This window comes from Rhineura floridana, chromosome 3, assembly GCF_030035675.1.
Source record: "Rhineura floridana isolate rRhiFlo1 chromosome 3, rRhiFlo1.hap2, whole genome shotgun sequence".
In the NCBI taxonomy this organism is placed as follows: domain Eukaryota; kingdom Metazoa; phylum Chordata; class Lepidosauria; order Squamata; family Rhineuridae; genus Rhineura; species Rhineura floridana.
The window spans coordinates 226601025-226617509 of record NC_084482.1 but is presented as its reverse complement, the minus strand read 5'-3'; the positions used below and the strand labels follow the sequence as shown (position 1 = coordinate 226617509).

The 16485-nt window shown below is 46.5% G+C and overlaps 1 protein-coding gene across 1 annotated transcript; it reads left to right on the top strand.

Annotated features, from left to right (window-relative positions):
- Positions 1 to 4746: 4746 nt before the first annotated feature.
- LOC133381813 (uncharacterized) lies at positions 4747 to 16049 on the top strand. Its single transcript, XM_061621293.1, has 6 exons — positions 4747 to 4819; positions 8706 to 8850; positions 12000 to 12074; positions 12906 to 13240; positions 13349 to 14796; positions 15519 to 16049. The coding sequence occupies exons 2-6, from the start codon at positions 8817 to 8819 to the stop codon at positions 15907 to 15909; spliced, it is 2283 nt and encodes a 760-aa protein (XP_061477277.1). The 5' UTR covers positions 4747 to 4819; positions 8706 to 8816; the 3' UTR covers positions 15910 to 16049.
- Positions 16050 to 16485: the final 436 nt, after the last annotated feature.

Here is a 16485-nt window from a genome sequence, read left to right as displayed (position 1 = left end):
GCAGGAGCCCAGGCTGGCAAACAGAAACAGTAAAAACACTTTAAAACATCATAAAAACAGACATTAAAATACATTAAAACAAAACAACTAAAAAACATTTTTAAAAAGCTTTGAAGACTTTTCTTTTTGAAGGTTAGAAAACATATTGTTTTTAAAAAATGTTTAAAAGCATATTAAGAAGCAATTCCAACACAGAAGCAGACTGGGATAAGGTCTCAACTTCGAAGTTTTGTTTACCAAATAAAGGCACCCCTTGATGCCAAAATTTAGTCAATTTCATTTTGCTAAATCACACTTCTGAATGGAGGAGAAACAAGACTCCTGCATCAAGGGCAAGGAAGATTAAAATATTTCCCTACAGCCTTTTCTGCGTTACTTTTCTCAATGTCAGATTTGTGTCCATTTATACTCTTGCATAGAGACTGCTCATCCTACGTACATATGTACATTTACAGATCTTAAAAGTGACCATTCCACCTCTGGATAGAGCGAACCTGGGTACAGTCATCTATCCTCTGCTAATCTCCAGGCTGGATTATTGCAATGCGCTTCATGTGGGGCTGCCTTTGAAAATGGTTCAGAAGCTTCAATTAGCGCAGAATGCTGCTGCCTGATTGTTGACGGGTTCAAGACGAACAGAACATATAACACCAATTCTGTTCCACTTAGACCAGCTGCCTGTACACTTTCGATCGCAATTCAGAGTGCTGGTTTTGCCCTATAAAGCTGTTGATGGCTCAGGATCCCAAGATCTTCTGGAACACCTTTTACTGATATGAACCTACCCAGACCCTTAGATCCTCTTCTGAGGCCTTTCTCTAGGTCCTAGAATCATTGTTGTTGTTATGTGCCTTCAGGTCGATCAGAATTATGGCAACCCTATGGATCAGTGACCTCCAAGAGCATCTGTCATGAACCACCCTGTTCAGATCTTGTAAATTCAGGTCTGTGCCTTCCTTTATGGAATCAATCCATCTCTTGTTTGGTCTTCCTCTTTTTCTACTCCCTTCTGTTTTTCCCAGCAATATTATCTTTTCTAATGAATCATGTCTTCTCATTATGTGTCCAGTCTGATAACCTCAGTTTCATCATTTTAGCTTCTAGTGATAGTTCTGGTTTAATTATTTGTCTTTTTCGTGGTCCATGGTATGCACAAAGCTCTCCTCCAACACCACATTTCAAATGAGTTAATTTTTCTCTTATCCGCTTTTTTCACTGTCCACCTTTCGCACCCATACATAGAGACCGGAAATACCATGGTCTGAATGATCCTGACTTTAGTGTTCAGTGATACAACTTTGCATTCTAGTTCTCTCATAGTTGCCCTCCCCAGTCCTAGCCTTCTTCTGATTTCTTGACTATTGTCTCCATTTTGATTAATGACTGTGCCAAGGTATTGATAATCCTTGACAAGTTCAATGTCCTCATTGTCATCTGTAAAGTTCCATAGATCTTCTGTCGTCATTACTTTAGTCATTTTGATGTTCAGCTGTAGTCCTGCCTTTGTGCTTTCAGAGTTGGAAGGGGCCTACAAAGCCATCAAGTCCAACCCCCTGCTCAATGCAGGAATCCAAATCAAAGTATTCCCGACAGATGGCTGTCCAGCGGCCTCTGAACGCCTCCAGTGTCGGAGAGCCCACTGCCTGTCTAGGTCATTGGCTCCAACAGTTAGGAAGTTTTTCCTGATGTTCAGACGAAACCCTCCCCAGAGGAGGCTTGGAGGGTAGTGACAAGGCAGAGGGCCTTTTCAGTGGTGGCTCTCCATCTGTGCAGTGCACTCCCCAGTGAGGTCTGCCTAGCGCCTTCAGTGACATCATTGTTGTATCAGTATGCTGCGAATTTTGCAGTGGCCGAACGGGGGTGGTTATTGTTTAATTTCATGTTGGTTATACAGGATATATTATTTTGGCTTTTAATCACGTTGCAAGTTGCTTGGAGACCTTCAGGTAACAAGCAACTAATAACTATAATAAGTACCAGTAGCAGTAATAATAATCAGAGCTTGGAAGTAACTAGTTACAAACAAATTACTTATCATTTATTTTTTCAGGAACAACTGGGTAATTCCTTTACATTTTGATTGTAATAGAACTAGGAGTAGTTTTATTACTTTTGTGGGGTAATTGTAATGTTTCCAGCATTACTTTGGGGCATTACTGGGGGGGGGGAACAGGGGAAGTCTTGTGCTCCTCAGGTTCAGAGGAGGGCAACAAGGATGATCAGGGGACTAGAAACCAAGCCCTATGAGGAGAGACTGAAAGAACTGGGCATGTTTAGCCTAGAGAAGAGAAGACTGAGGGGAGATATGATAGCACTCTTCAAGTACATGAAAGGTTGTCACACAGAGAAGGGCTGGGATCTGTTCTTGATCATCCCAGAGTGCAGAACATGGAATAATGGGCTCAAGTTGCAGGAAGCCCGATTTCGACTGGACATCAGGAAACACTTCCTAACTGTTAGAGCCATACAATAATGGAACCAATGACCTAGAGAGGTAGTGGGCTCTCTGACACTGGAGGCCTTCAAGAGGCAGCTGGACAGCCATCTGTCGGTGATGCTTTGATTTGGATTCCTGCATTGAGCAGGGGGTTGGACTTGATGGCCTTATAGGCCCCTTCCAACTCTACTATTCTATGATTCTATGATTTGTGGATGAAAATCATGTGCCTCAAACTGGGCTTCTGTGCAGCGTCTCTCTTCCCTCGTGCTCTGTGGGTGTTCAGGAGGCAACCAGGGAGGAGGTGCAGAGCGAGACGGGGTGGAGAAAAAATGGTTAAAAAATGGACATTGGTGGAGAAGAATGGAGTGGAGGGAGAAAGGAGCCAGAAGGCATGGATATGGATGAGGGAGGAGAAGGAGGCAGCAGTGGAATGGAGATAAAGAACTGTGGAGCTGAGAGATGAAGATGAGTGAGTGCGTGTGCGAACACTGTGTTTGCACTTAGCCCATGAAGCGGCCTCCGCTGCCCTCTCTGGCTACTTTGCTGCATTTGCAGTGTTTCAACTTGTTTGCGTCTCAGGGGGAAATGTCTGTTTGGATGGGTGTCCTTTAGATGGTGGCAGGGCAGGGTCCGGGAGGTGGTTGAGCGCGAGAGAGATGACGCTTGCTGGCTGAGGGGGGGGCTTGCACTTGGTTTGAGGCGCAGAGAGCTGAGCAGTGGCCTTTGCCTCCCTCCCCACCTCCCTTACCAGCAGAGAGACCACCGTTGCTATCTTATGGGTAAAAAGAATTATCCTACTACCTCTGTGCATGTGTTTATTTTTAATGTTGTTTTCAGCTACTTAGGTGCGCAGCAGCCAAGGCCAGCACCTTAGAGGCACTCTAGTGTTTTTTAAAAGTAATCTAACTGTAATTGTAGTGATTACTTTTGAGTAACAATAAAGTAATCAATTCCTTTCAGAACAACTGTCAATTGTAATGGTAATTTATTCCTTTTTGGGGCCATGTAACAGTAATTGTCTCCCTCTAGGATGCACACCTTAACGCGGCGAGGGGGTTTGAGAGTGTTGAAGAAGCTGAGAGCAATGCTGTCAGGAGTCTAGACCAAGAGGCTACTCTCCTAGCAGGGGCACCCAAGGAGGAGGGAGGAGGGGGCAGCAGCAGAATGAAGGTAAGGACTATGGAGGTGAGAGATGTCGACATGTGTGTTTGCGTGTCTGCCGCTCTCCCTGGCTATTTTGGTGCTTTCGCAAAATTGCAAAGTTTTTGCACCCCAAGGGAGAAAGTTTGCCTGGGTGGGTGTGCTCTAAGTGGTGGTAGGGCAGGGCGTGAGAGGTGGTTGAGTGGCACTTGCTGTGTGAGTTTTTAGCACTTGGTTGGATGTGCAAAGCACTGAGCGGTGGCCTCCGCCTCCCTCACCAGCAAAGACCACCACTGCTATCTTATGGATAAGGAGAATTATTCTGCTACCTCGTGTGTGTGTGTGTTTATTTTCAACCTTTGTTTCAGTCTACTCAGGTGCGCAGCATCCAAGGCCAGCATCCTGTAGGCACTTTAAAGTCCTTTTTTTTTTTTTAAAGTAACTTAACTGTAATTTTAGTGATTACTTTTGAGTAATGGTAATTACTCAATGGTAATGGGAATTTATTCATGGGGGGGGGGGAGGCATGTTTACAGCAATTGTGATTTATTCCTTTTCAAAAGTCATCTTCCAAGCTCTGAAATAGTCGTAAAAGGCTCGGACCCACCATTGCCTACCTTTGGCTCAAACCTAACCCCCTCCCCCCTGGGAAACTGGAACGTCTACACCCCTGCCTGGGGGGTCTGGTTCAATGTCTGCGGAGGGGCGGGGGCGCCTCCCGCGCGGACCTGGCCCTGGAGGGGCGCTCGGGGTTCTGCGACTGCTTTGCGCGGATCAGAGGCGGGAAGCCAAACTGCATTTCTTTGAAACTCATCAGCAGGAGACCAGGGGACGCCTTTCAGTCCCTCGGAGGCGGGAGGCGGGAGAGAGGTGGGGACACCCCCCCCGAGAGCAAAGCCTCTTTCTCTCCCCCCCCCTGCAGCTCTTTGCCCTGTGCAGCCTCCCTTTCTCCAAACTTATTTCTGAAGCCGCCACTACCCCCCCCCCCATTCTGTCTCTCCTCCTTTGCATTACAACTTCCTGCCTGGGGGGGGAGGCTTGCAAAAAGGGGAGGGGGAGGCACCTCAGTCCTCCAAAGAACCAATGATCTGCGCTCTGGTTCCTAGAGAGGCAGGAAGTTTTAATCACGTGGGGAGGGGTGGGGAGATACACTATTGAAGGAGGAGGGAGGCGGCCTCACTCCTTCCCTCCCTCCCTCCCTCCCTCCGGGAAGAGAAAATCAGCCTTGGGGAGAAGGAGGTTAGCGCGTGCAGAGGACAATGAGGTGCAGCATGGGGGGGGAGGGGTTGGGGGAAAGGAAGGGAAGACCCCCCCCCCGGGAATCCCTGATTCATGCAATCCGTGCGGGGGAGGGGGACCTGGTTTTTGTAGTTGCAAAAGCTCACCTGCTTTCTCCCCCCCCCATAGGGGCTCAGAGCATTAGCAAAGGCCGAAGGGGCTGCGCAGGGGGAGAGGGGGGCGGAGAGGGCAGCTGACTCGGGGGACGAGGCAGGGGCCTGGGTGACCTCCGCCAGCCAGCCCTGCTGCTGACCCCCTCCCTTCCCCAGTCCCCCTCATTGCCCTCTAAGGGATGGGGGCGACATCAAACCCCTTTAAAACTGGACTCCTCCTCCCCCCTCCTTCGCCCCTTTCCACGCGGTGGAAGGAGCCGCTGCGGGGCTCCTTGGCGAGGGGCTTTTTTTGGAAGCCCCCCCCCCTGCGGCGCAAGCAGCCTTATTGGGGAGGGGGCGCTTCCAGGGCTGTGTGCGTTTGTGGTGCTGTGTGTCCTTTGTGTCCCAGAGCTGGAGAGTTCCCGAGAGGGGGAGGAGATTTTAAGTTGGGGGGGCAGGCATGGGGCAGGGGAACCCGCCTTGTGGGATGTCTTGGCAAGGGGCAGGTTGCAAAACCAAGATTGTGCTTGGGGGGGAAAAGAAGAGTCCCCCCATCCCATTTCTCCTTTGGAATCCATTGGGGCTGCCTTGGCAGAAAGGGGGGGTGCAGTTTGTGGCCAAAGGGGGGTCGTTGTGGTGCCTTTGGGCCCCAGAGCTGGAGGAAAGAGCATAAATTGGGGGGGAGTTGAAATTGACCAGAATCTTCCTGGCCTTCTAAAAAACCTCAAGGCAGAGGCTGAAAGGAGGAAATAGATAAATAAATGCGCCCCCTCCTCAGCGAGATTGGGGGAGGGGCTCCGCCATTCCTCCTTTCGGGAGTCTGTGGGAGGGGAAGACCATTGGCATCACTGCATGCCTGGGAAGCATGACCGGGATAAGAGGCTGTGCAATACAGTGGTTAGTGGAGGTGGGGGGAAAGCATTTTCCAGCCTGAGGGTCACATTCCTTAACGAGGCCACTTTCCACCACAGTAGGAATTGAGCACTTCTGCCTTTTCTTTGTCATCTGTTATCATTTTGCCATCCTCATTGAGTAAGAACATAAGAAGAGCCTGCTGGATCAGGCCAGTGGCCCATCTAGTCCAGCATCCTGTTCTCACAGTGGCTAACCAGGTGCCTGGGGGAAGCCCGCAAGCAGGACCCGAGTGCAAGAACACTCTCCCCTCCTGAGGCTTCCAGCAACTGGTTTTCAGAAGCATGCTGCCTCTGACTAGGGTGGCAGAGCACAGCCATCATGGCTAGTAGTCATTGATAGCCCTGTCCTCCATGAATTTGTCTAATCTTCTTTTAAAGCCATCCAAGCTGGTGGCCATTACTGCATCTTGTGGGAGCAAATTCCATAGTTTAATTATGCGCTGAGTAAAGAAGTACTTCCTTTTGTCTGTCCTGAATCTTCCAACATTCAGCTTCTTTGAATGTCCACGAGTTCTAGTATTATGAGAGAGGGAGAAGAACTTTGAATGTCCACGAGTTCTAGTATTATGAGAGAGGGAGAAGAACTTTTCTCTATCCACTTTCTCAAGGCCATGTATAATTTTATACACTTCTATCATGTCTCCTCTGACCCGCCTTTTCTCTAAACTAAAAAGCCCCAAATGCTGCAACCTTTCCTCATAACGGAGTCGCTCCATCCCCTTGATCATTCTGGTTGCCCTCTTCTGAACCTTTTCCAACTCTAGAATATCCTTTCTGAGATGAGGCGACCAGAACTGTACACAGTATTCCAAATGCGGCCGCACCATTTCTTTTCTCTGTCTTTTACTATGGATGTACCTGAAGAAAGCTTTTTTGATGCTTTTAGCATCCCTCGCTAGTCTCAGCTTGTTCTCAGCTTTAGCCTTCCTGACACCATCCCTGCAATTCCGTGATGCCTGCCGGTACTCTTCCTTTGTGGCCTGGCCTTCCTTCCACTTCCTGTATGTGTCCTTTTTTGTTTTCAGGTCATCTCTAAGCTTTCTGTGAAGCCACATTGGCTTCTGCTGTCTTTCCCCTTTTTTCTTGATGGAATTGTTTGCCATTATGCCTTCAGAGTTTCCTCTTTTAGAAACTCCCACCCATCTTGGACTCCTTTTCTCATTAGGGTGGCTTGCCATGAGACCTTATTTATCATTGTTATGAGTTTATTAAAATTGACTTTCCTGAAGTCCAGGGTGCGCATATGGCTACTGTCAGCTTTCGCTTCTGTTAAAATCAAGAACTCAAGTATGGTGTGGTCACTTTCCCCCAGAGTTCCCATAACTGCCACTTCATCTACCAAGTCATCTCTGTTGGTTAGAATCAAGTCCAGGATAGCTGATCCCCTAGTCGCTTCTTCCACTTTCTGTAGGAGAAAGTTATCTCCATCACCAGTCAGAAATTTCTTGGAGGGGCCGTGTTTGGCAGAATTTGTCTTCCAACAGATATTGGGGTAACTGAAGTCCTCCATTACTACTACATCATGCCTCCTCGAAACATTGGCAATTTGCTTTTCAAAAGTTACATTCTCATCTTCTCCTTGATTGGGTGGTCAGTAGAAGACTTGGTAGTAGACTCCAACCTAGAGATGTAAAATTTGTGGAAATTTTAAAGCCATGGAAAAAAAACTGGTTTTTTTCTGGGTTTTTTTCAAAAAAAAAAAACGGAGATTTTCAGAAAAATTGAAAAAATGCAATATTAGCACTTTTTACCAATGGAAAGTCACGTTGTTACTTCAGGAACTTAAAATGTAATTATGTACAAGTTGGTTTGGCATATAATCATCACATTTGGTATATTAAAAGTACATTTTATTCAAACAATTATTACAAATTGAATTTACTTTTTTAAATGTTTACTTTTCTTTGTAACAAGTGGATCTACAAGATCCTGAACTGTAAGGAACCTCTTTCGTTTTGCCAGTTTATGAGGAGGAGGCAAAAAACAATTAAAAAAAACACAGAATTTTGTTCTTCCTTTTTTTCAATTTTTGGAAAAAAACCAAACTTTGGAAAAAAACAGAAAAAAATGTCCCCCCCCCGAATTTTCCCAGGCCATCACATCTCTACTCCAACCACCATGTTCCTTTTATTCCTTGCCCCGTTTATTTCAATCCAGATACTCTTGGTGGGGCTACCAAGCTCATCCTCCTGTATTTCTGTGCAGGAAATTCTGTGCAATTCCACAGTGTGTTCTCTGCAGCCTTGAAAGTCCATTGTGGCAGCAGCTGAGAGTTACAGAGGTGGCCTAATTTATGCCTCTTCCTCCTCTGTGCCCCCTGTGAGAACCACAATGGTCTCAGGGGTACCATCAGGATCGTCTCTTTTTTGGAGTGGAGTTGAAAGAGATGTTGGGCAGCCCCTGCAGGTAAATGAATGATAATTGTGGAGAGGCGGAGGGAATAGCCTGGGTGCCTGCATGAGAAATGCCTGCTGGATCAGACCACTGGCCCATCTAAGCCAGCATCCTGTTCTTTCAGTGGCCAACCAGATGCTCCAATAGGAAATCTGAAAATAGGACCTGAACACAACCACATTCTCCCCACTTGTGATGCCCAGGAACTGGTATCCAGAGACCTCTTGACAGTGGAGGCAGAACACAGCCATTGTGGCTAGTAGCCATAGATCCCCTTATGCCCCAAGAATTTGTCTGATCTTAGCAACCATCACTGCAAGGTCTCAGAGCGACGTAGGTGTATAGGGCTGCTAAATCGATGCCCACATGCAACTACTCTTGTTACCCTGTTCCCTTTCAGGCTGGGGAAATGGTGCATGTTCAGTAAATTACATCATCTTCTTCCAGGGTCTGTTAACTTTCCAGGGTCTGTTGACCTTTGAAGAGGTGGCTGTGTATTTCACCGAGGAGGAGTGGGCTCTGCTGGATCGTGGCCAAAGAACTCTGCACAGGGAAGTCATGGAGGAGAATTATGAGATGGTGGCCTCTCTTGGTAAGGAGACACTTTTATTCTTGACTGCTAAAAGTTGAAAGTATGAATTGTTAGTATTTGCACCATTTAACCTGTGCTGCAGGGATGCTGTTATGGGAGTGCACCAATGGGCTCTCGTCATTTGGGGAGGGACCGCAGCTCAGGGGGAGAGGACCTGCTTTGCACACACAGGATCCTTGGCTCAATCCCTGGCATCTCCAGGAGGGGGAAACGATCAGGTGCCAGGAAAGGTCTGTGCCTGAGATCACAGAGATCCACGTCTAGTTGGTTCAGCGCAAACTCCTGCAAAGTGCAAATTCCCAATGTCCCAAGATCAAAAGATTCACATTGCAAGAGGAGAAGGCAGGTGCTCCCAAGCCGCAGCACCAGGGCTGTGGAGTCGGTACGCCAAACCTTCGACTCCGACTCCTCTATTTTTCTACTGTCCGACTCCACCCTAAATTGCTTCCGACTCCACAGCCCTGGAAAGGGCTGTAAATGTCTTTTTAAATTGGAAGCTCTTGTCGGAGCATTTTTATTGCTGCCTGAATATGCGCTGATCACAGCATTTATCTTCATCTGGGTCCTGTGTCATACACTGACACACAAAATGTTTTCCATCTTGAGTTATGGTGAAATGCTCAACTACAGCTGACTTCATAGGAAGCTTCTTTGTCATTTTGAATTTATATTTAAAAAAAATTGTGAATCAAAATTTATTTTGAAGCTGGAGTCGGTACATTTCTACTGACACCGACTCCACCCAAAATTGCTTACAACTCCACTACTCCAACTCCACAGCATCTTTTTCGTAGATTCCCAGCAGATGTCTCCAGTATGCTGATGGCTCTCAACTCTGTCTCTCTGTCCCATCGGTACCAGAGAGGCAGGGAAGTCCTGAAGCAGGGTCTGGAGGTGGCAATGAGCTGGATATGGGCCAAAAAATTAAAGCTGAATCCAGACAAGATGAAAGTACTATATGTAGGCAGTTGACGGAGCTACCTGTTCGTAATGCGGTTGCCCTCCCCCTTAAGGAATAGGTGCATAGTTTGGGGATGCTCTGGTACCATCTGTGTCACTTAAGGCCCATGTGGTACCCAAGCTCAAATTTGTCTAGTGCACCAACCATATGCAGATAGGGATAGCTTGGCCATATTTAGCCACTCTCTGGTAAGTTCCAAGTGCACTTCTATAATGGTCTGCACATGGGGCTGCCCTTTAAGACAGTCTGGGAATTCCAGGTACCACAAAATTATTATTATTATTAAATGTATGTATTGCTTGCATACCAGAACGGCTTCTTCGGTGTTTACAAGCATAAGATCCATTAGAAAATCCATACGTAATTAAAATACACAATAAAACAATTCCATCCAAACATTTTAAGCACACATATATAAAATATACGATAAAACACTCCCATTAAAAAGCATTAAAACTGAAGCAGCTAAAAGAGCAATTAAAGTGGTTGGATCAGGAAGTTCAAGATCAGGGACATGCTTGCCTAAACAGGGGAGTCTTCAGGAACCGGTGGAATGCCAATACAGATGGGGTCTCTTATGTTTTAGCAGGGAGGGCGTTCCACAACGCTGGTGGCACCAGTGAAAAAGCCCACCTCTGTGTTACCAGTGCAGTAGACCCTGAGCACATTACTCCTATCTTAAAACAGCACACCGGTTGCCAGTTGTTTTCTGAGCCCAATTCAAGGTTCGTATTTTGACATTTAAATCCCAAAATGGCTTGAGGCCCAAATAGCTACAGAAAGTGTCTTGATGATGATGATGATGATGATGATGATGATGATGATGATGATCATCTTTATTTATACCCCGCCCTTTTTCCAAAACTGGAACTCAGGGTGGCTTACAACTAAAATTGGGTACATATAATTTGGACATATAAAAATCTACATTTAAAATAGAATTAAAGGTTCATTACAGCATTAAAACAATTAAACACCACCTAAAAATACCTAAAACCAATTTAATAATAATGTGATCAAACTATAAAACAATACCGGATACCTCTAGAAGTCCTGTCCTAAACAACTTCTACTCCAAAAGCCTGCTGGAATAAATAAGTCTTCACCTGTCAACGAAAGGACAGTAAAGAGGGGGCCATTCTTGCCTCCCTCCCTTTCCTCATATTGACCTACCCGCGCTTTAAGATCACCAGATGAGGCCCTCCCAGTGGTCCCTGCGGGGGTTGAGGCTCGTGCAGTTCCATAATTGTCATTCAGTGATTTGTTGGTGTGTATTTGAATGGACGGTGTTATTTTTTATGGATTTTATGTATTCTTATCCGCTTGTCTTCACTGGAAACTGCCCTGTGGCCAGTGCAAAAGGTGGTACATATAAGTCAACTAAATAAAATAAAAATCAGCTAATAGGTAGCGCTGTAAAAACACAGCAAGATCAACAACTAGTGATAGAAGCCAACAATACACAAGTGTTGTACCTTTCTCTCTTACCTTCCCTCCCTCAGTAACGGCAGCAATATATTTATTTATTTATTCGTTTATTAGATTTATATCCCACCTTCCTCCCAGTAGGAGCCTAGGGCGGCAAAGTGTGCTACATATCATATATAAATACTGTATGAGGTGTGTTTATATAATATATGTATAACTCTGTGTGTGCGTGTAAAAAGTGACACGTGCAGTTTAAATGAGCTAAAGTACCACCCTTTACTTATACAGCTGGGGTCTTCCCCACTTCACTCCTCCATCCCGATGTTGGCTCTGTCAGCTGCCACCTGGGAGTCTTCACCATTCCAGTCTCCTACCCTGTGGCACCTTCTTCCCTATCTCCAACTTGGAGAACCCTTCGTCTTCAACCCATTGGCCATTGTCCTTGTTCCTCCTGACGTGGTGCTGCTCCACCTCTCGCTGTTTAGGTTGCTGTGAATTGGCATCCGCTATTATTACTGTTGTTAGTCGAGGGAACAGACGTTGCAAAGATCCCTTCTTTGCTCCTGGCCCCTTGGGTGCTGCTGCTGGGCGCATTCATGTGAAATGTACCATTATTTCTATTTCAGAAAAGGAGCATGTGGGGCAAAGCGTCCCCTCACATCATTTGGTTTACACATCTTCTTAGCCTTAAAAGGCTCCGTTTGGGGTGGCAGGATATTCTGTGGACAAAATTAACTAGTCTCATCTGCTTCCTTGAAAGAATCAGACCTCAGTTCCTGTTGGGAAGAAGAAGATCAGCTGATACAAGACCCCAAAGAAGAGGAGACATCAGAAGGTAGATGCTTATCTGTGTTTTGGGGACCTTTTAGGTCTGGAAAATGAAGAATTTTTCAATTCCTGTCAGAGTTTGGAAGAAATTTGTTAGGAAAAACTAATTGCTTGTAATTTATTACTTTTTGGGGTAATTTCTTTACATTTTGATTGTAATAGGACGAGGAGTAATTTTATTACTTTTGAAGTGTAATTGTAATGTTTCCAGTGTTGCTTTTGGGTGTTACAGGGGTGGGGGGAGCAGGGGAAGTCTTCTGCTCCTCTAATTTGTGGATGAAAATAAAGTGCCTCAAACTGGGTTTCTGCGCAGCGTCGCTCTTCCCTTGTGCTCTGTGGGTGTCTAGGAGCTGATGAGGGAGGAGGTTGAGAGTGAGACGGGGCATAGAGGCTTGTGCACAATTAATCACCATTATTATTATTAATATTTTTGCTACATTGTATTCCTCTTCCTTAGTCTTCCAAGCTTCTGGAATGCTTCTGGTGCAGAATTAATTTGAAAGGCTGCATATTTATTATAATTGTAGTCATCATCTTGAAATCCTGCCTCAATTCACTGTAGATGGCTCTCCTCCCCCCCCCCTTCATTTTATTCTCACAACAACCCTCTGAGCTAGTAGGTTAGACTGGCCCAGGCAGGATTATTCAGTAAGCAAAAATTATGCAGAGAGGATATCTTTTAATTGTGCCATCAGCCTGCTCCCTTGCACTCTTGACTTGGGGGATCTTGCAGGATGGGAAAGAGATTGGGGAGGGGGAACACTCCATATGGCATCACAGTTGAAGTTCATCTATATAGGAGCATCGTCTAAACAAATCTCTCTTATTTATTTTACAGATAAGCCTGTTGCAGTTGTTGTTGGTGCTGAGAGCAACAGCCAGTTGATGCAGTCACTTGTGTCGCAGTTTGTTGTTCCTGAGATGGTGAAACTAGAAAGTGAAGTTTACAAGGGAGGCTTTGTGCATGGGGAGGCGGACAATGAGACGCAGTACCAGTTGCCCACAGCCACATTTGCAGAACAGCAAGTGCCATGGTTTGGCTTTGAGGAAGCTTGTACATTTGTGAGCCAGAGTGGTAGAAACGTTGTTGTACAATGCAATTACTGCCTTCCGCGGATCAAAACTCTAAGATCAGCTATTTCCACCTCATCCAATGTGAAGAAACATTTAGAGGTGAGCCTCTGTCATGCTGGTCCTCGAAGAGTGTCCATTGTCTGTTTATATTTAAATTGTGAAGTGCCTTTCTAGGACTCATGCTTTGTTCATCTTCTTCTTCCTTAGAGAATGCACCCTGAGAAGCTGAGAGCAATTATAAGTGCAATAAAGGCAAGGAAACGTGGCCGTTCCGAACCAGTGCATGACCCCCCTCCTCCCAAAATGCTGAAGCAGCAGCAGACAACCCTTGAGAGGTGGGGATCCAGTAGGGAGACTGTCACCCAGAGCAGTCTCGACAAAAAAATCATTGACTTCATCATAGAGGAGACATTGCCACTTCAGATTGTGGACAAACCATCATTCGTTAGTCTGGTTCGAACTGGACTCCCAAAAGACCTCGCCATCTTATGTTCCAAGACTCTGAGAGACAGAATTGAGAAGAGAGCATGCCACATGAGAGAAACGCTTGCCAACCGCATGGGTGCTGTGGCGTATGTAGCAACCGCTGCAGATTGCTGGACCAATGGCAAGAAGAGTTACTTTGGGGTAACAGCCCACTGGATCAACCCAACTACCCTGAAACGTGAGGTCGGGGCCTTGGCTTGCAAGCGTCTGAAGGGGCGCCGTACGTATGATGTCCTTGCAAATGCACTGCACGAGGTCCATGTGCAATACAGGATTCACAACAAAGTTGTGTGCATTACCACGGATAATGGCACCAACTTTGTGAAAGCGTTCAAAGTTTTCATGGACAAAGAACCGGCAGAAGCTGCAGGCACCAGTGACGATGACGAAGATGGTGATCACGAGGAGGAGGCTGAGACGGAGTTTGTGCCCATCTCTGAGATCCTGGACACAAGGCTTAAGGCAGAGGAAGAAGCTGTAGACTCAGGAGAATATTTTGTTTTACCACCACACCAGAGATGTGCTAGCCACACCCTCAACCTGGTGGCAACACAAGACATAGAGGCCATGCTTTCTGACTCCTCCAAAACTAGTCCACTTGGTTCTTTCAAGAAACACTTTCGTTCCTTGATGGGAAAGTGCAGCAAGTTGTGGTCCAAGCAGAGCCAGTCAGCACAGATTGCTGAGTACATCCATGAGCAGTGTGGCATGTATCTGAAGGTACCAAACAAGACCAGGTGGAATTCCACCTTTGATGCTCTGAAGCAACTACATGAGCTCCTGTCAACTGTGCCACAAAAAATGGACGCCGTAATGGACCAGTGCTACTTGCCCAGGATCACCGCTGCTGAGACTGTAGTGGTGCAGGAGTATACAGAGGTCATGGAGCCACTTGCCCAGTCCCTAGACATCCTGCAACGGGAGAATGGCATGCTCATGGGATATTTGCTACCAACGCTTTACAGTCTGGACCGCAAGTTAGAGTGGCTGGAAAACAAGCCTGTGAGGTACACCTTCTGTTTCCAGCTGCTGAGAGGTGTGCGCGAAGCCCTACGACAGCGGTTTGCAGCTGTCTGGGAGGACAAGAGGCTTCTTCTGGCGGCCTGCCTACACCCTCGCTTCAAACTAGAGTGGCTGGAATCAGGCCAGGCCACCACCCGTACCAACAAGTAAGAACATTTGGGAAGCCCTTTGGGTGGATTACTCCAAGCGGAATGTTGTCTCAAGGGAGGCATCAGAGGGCTTAAGGTGGTAGGCAGGGGCTGGGCCTTTTCTTCCTGGGGCTCCTCATCACAACCTTGGGTTGCTGCAGGTAATCCTTAAGGGTCTGCTGTGCTGCCCCATGAGTGTGGTGACTTGAATCATAGAATAGTAGAGTTGGAAGGGGCCTACAAGGCCATCAAGTCCAACCCCCTGCTCAGTGCAGGAATCCAAATCAAAGCATTCCCGACAGATGGTTGTCCAGCTGCCCCTTGAAGGCCTCCAGTGTCGGAGAGCCCACTACCTCTCTAGGTCACTGATTCCATTGTCGTATGGCTCTAACAGTTAGGAAGTTTTTCCTGATGTCCAGTCGAAATCTGGGCTTCCTGCAACTTGAGCCCATTATTCCGTGTCCTGCACTCTGGGACAATCGAGAAGAGATCCCGTCCCTCCTCTGTGTGACAACCTTTCATGTACTTGAAGAGTGCTATCATATCTCCCCTCAGTTTGCTCTTCTCCAGGCTAAACATGCCCAATTCTTGGTCACCTTCCTACCTTCCATGTCATCACCCACAGGCTCAGTCTGGCAGTTGGAACCTGAACCAGGGGACATTTTGCAAGCATCAGGAAATCAAGAGTATATGATAGTTTCCTAACATCTCTGTGTTCACATATCCTCTCTGTTTCTTAGATGCACGATGGAAGCATTGTTGAAAGCCGAAATAAAGATGGGTGCGCTTCACGAGGACCGCGGTCAGTCTTCAGACAAAGACCAGGAAGGAGACGCTTTGGAAGACGCCTTCTTCAACATTCAGCCCCAGGGCAAGAAGTCAGCGGTGGACACCGCGGAGGAGGAATTTTTGAGGTACCTGAGGTCTCCCAGCAGGGAACTGTCGTCGCTGCATGGCTTTCCACATGTGCTACGCTGTTTTTTGCAGCACAACACGGGCGTGCCTTCAAGCGCCACGGTAGAACGCCTGTTTGGCCCCAGCGTCAAAGTAATGACGGTAAAAAGACGCTCCTTGTCCGACGTGCTCTTTGAGCATCTTGTTCTCTTGAGACTTAACGGAAGTGTATTGTGAAAGCGGCGTTTCAAGCGTAAAATTTGATTTCATAGTGAAAAATTATACGTGTGTTTGGGTATCGTTATTGCTGGGGGGTGGAGGTGAGATTCTGTTACGCAGTTCTGTTGATCTTATGGATAAAATTTTTTATTCTGCTACTCTCTGTGTGTGTGAGTGTGTGTGTGCTTTTAATGTTGTTTTAGGCTGGTGTTAGAACAAATTAAACCAGAACTGTCCCTAGAAGCCAAAATGATGAAAATGAGGTTCTCATACTTTGGACACATCATGAGAAGACATGATTCACTAGAGAAGACACTAATGCTTGGAAAAACAGAAGGGAGTAGAAAAAGAGGAAGGCCAAACGAGATGGATTCATCCCATAAAGGAAGCCACAGACCTGAACTTACAAGATCTGAACAGGGTGGTTCACGACAGATCCTCTTGGAGGTCACTGATTCATAGGGACGCCATTAGTCGTAATCGACTTGAGGAAGGCACATAACAAAAAAGGTGTGCAGCAGCCAAGGCCAGTACCTTGTAGGCACTCCAGTTTCGTGTTGCTCTTTTAAAGTAACTTAACTGTAATCCTAATTA

What these genes read in the sequence shown, in the direction of transcription:
- LOC133381813 (XM_061621293.1), top strand. Translation starts at nt 8,817, where the DNA reads ATGGAGGAGAATTATGAGATGGTGGCCTCTCTTG. An exon ending in TGAGATGGTGGCCTCTCTTG is followed by an intron (nt 8,851 to 11,999) that starts GTAAGGAGACAC and finishes CTTCCTTGAAAG; the next exon opens with AATCAGACCTCAGTTCCTGT. An exon ending in AGAAGAGGAGACATCAGAAG is followed by an intron (nt 12,075 to 12,905) that starts GTAGATGCTTAT and finishes TTTATTTTACAG; the next exon opens with ATAAGCCTGTTGCAGTTGTT.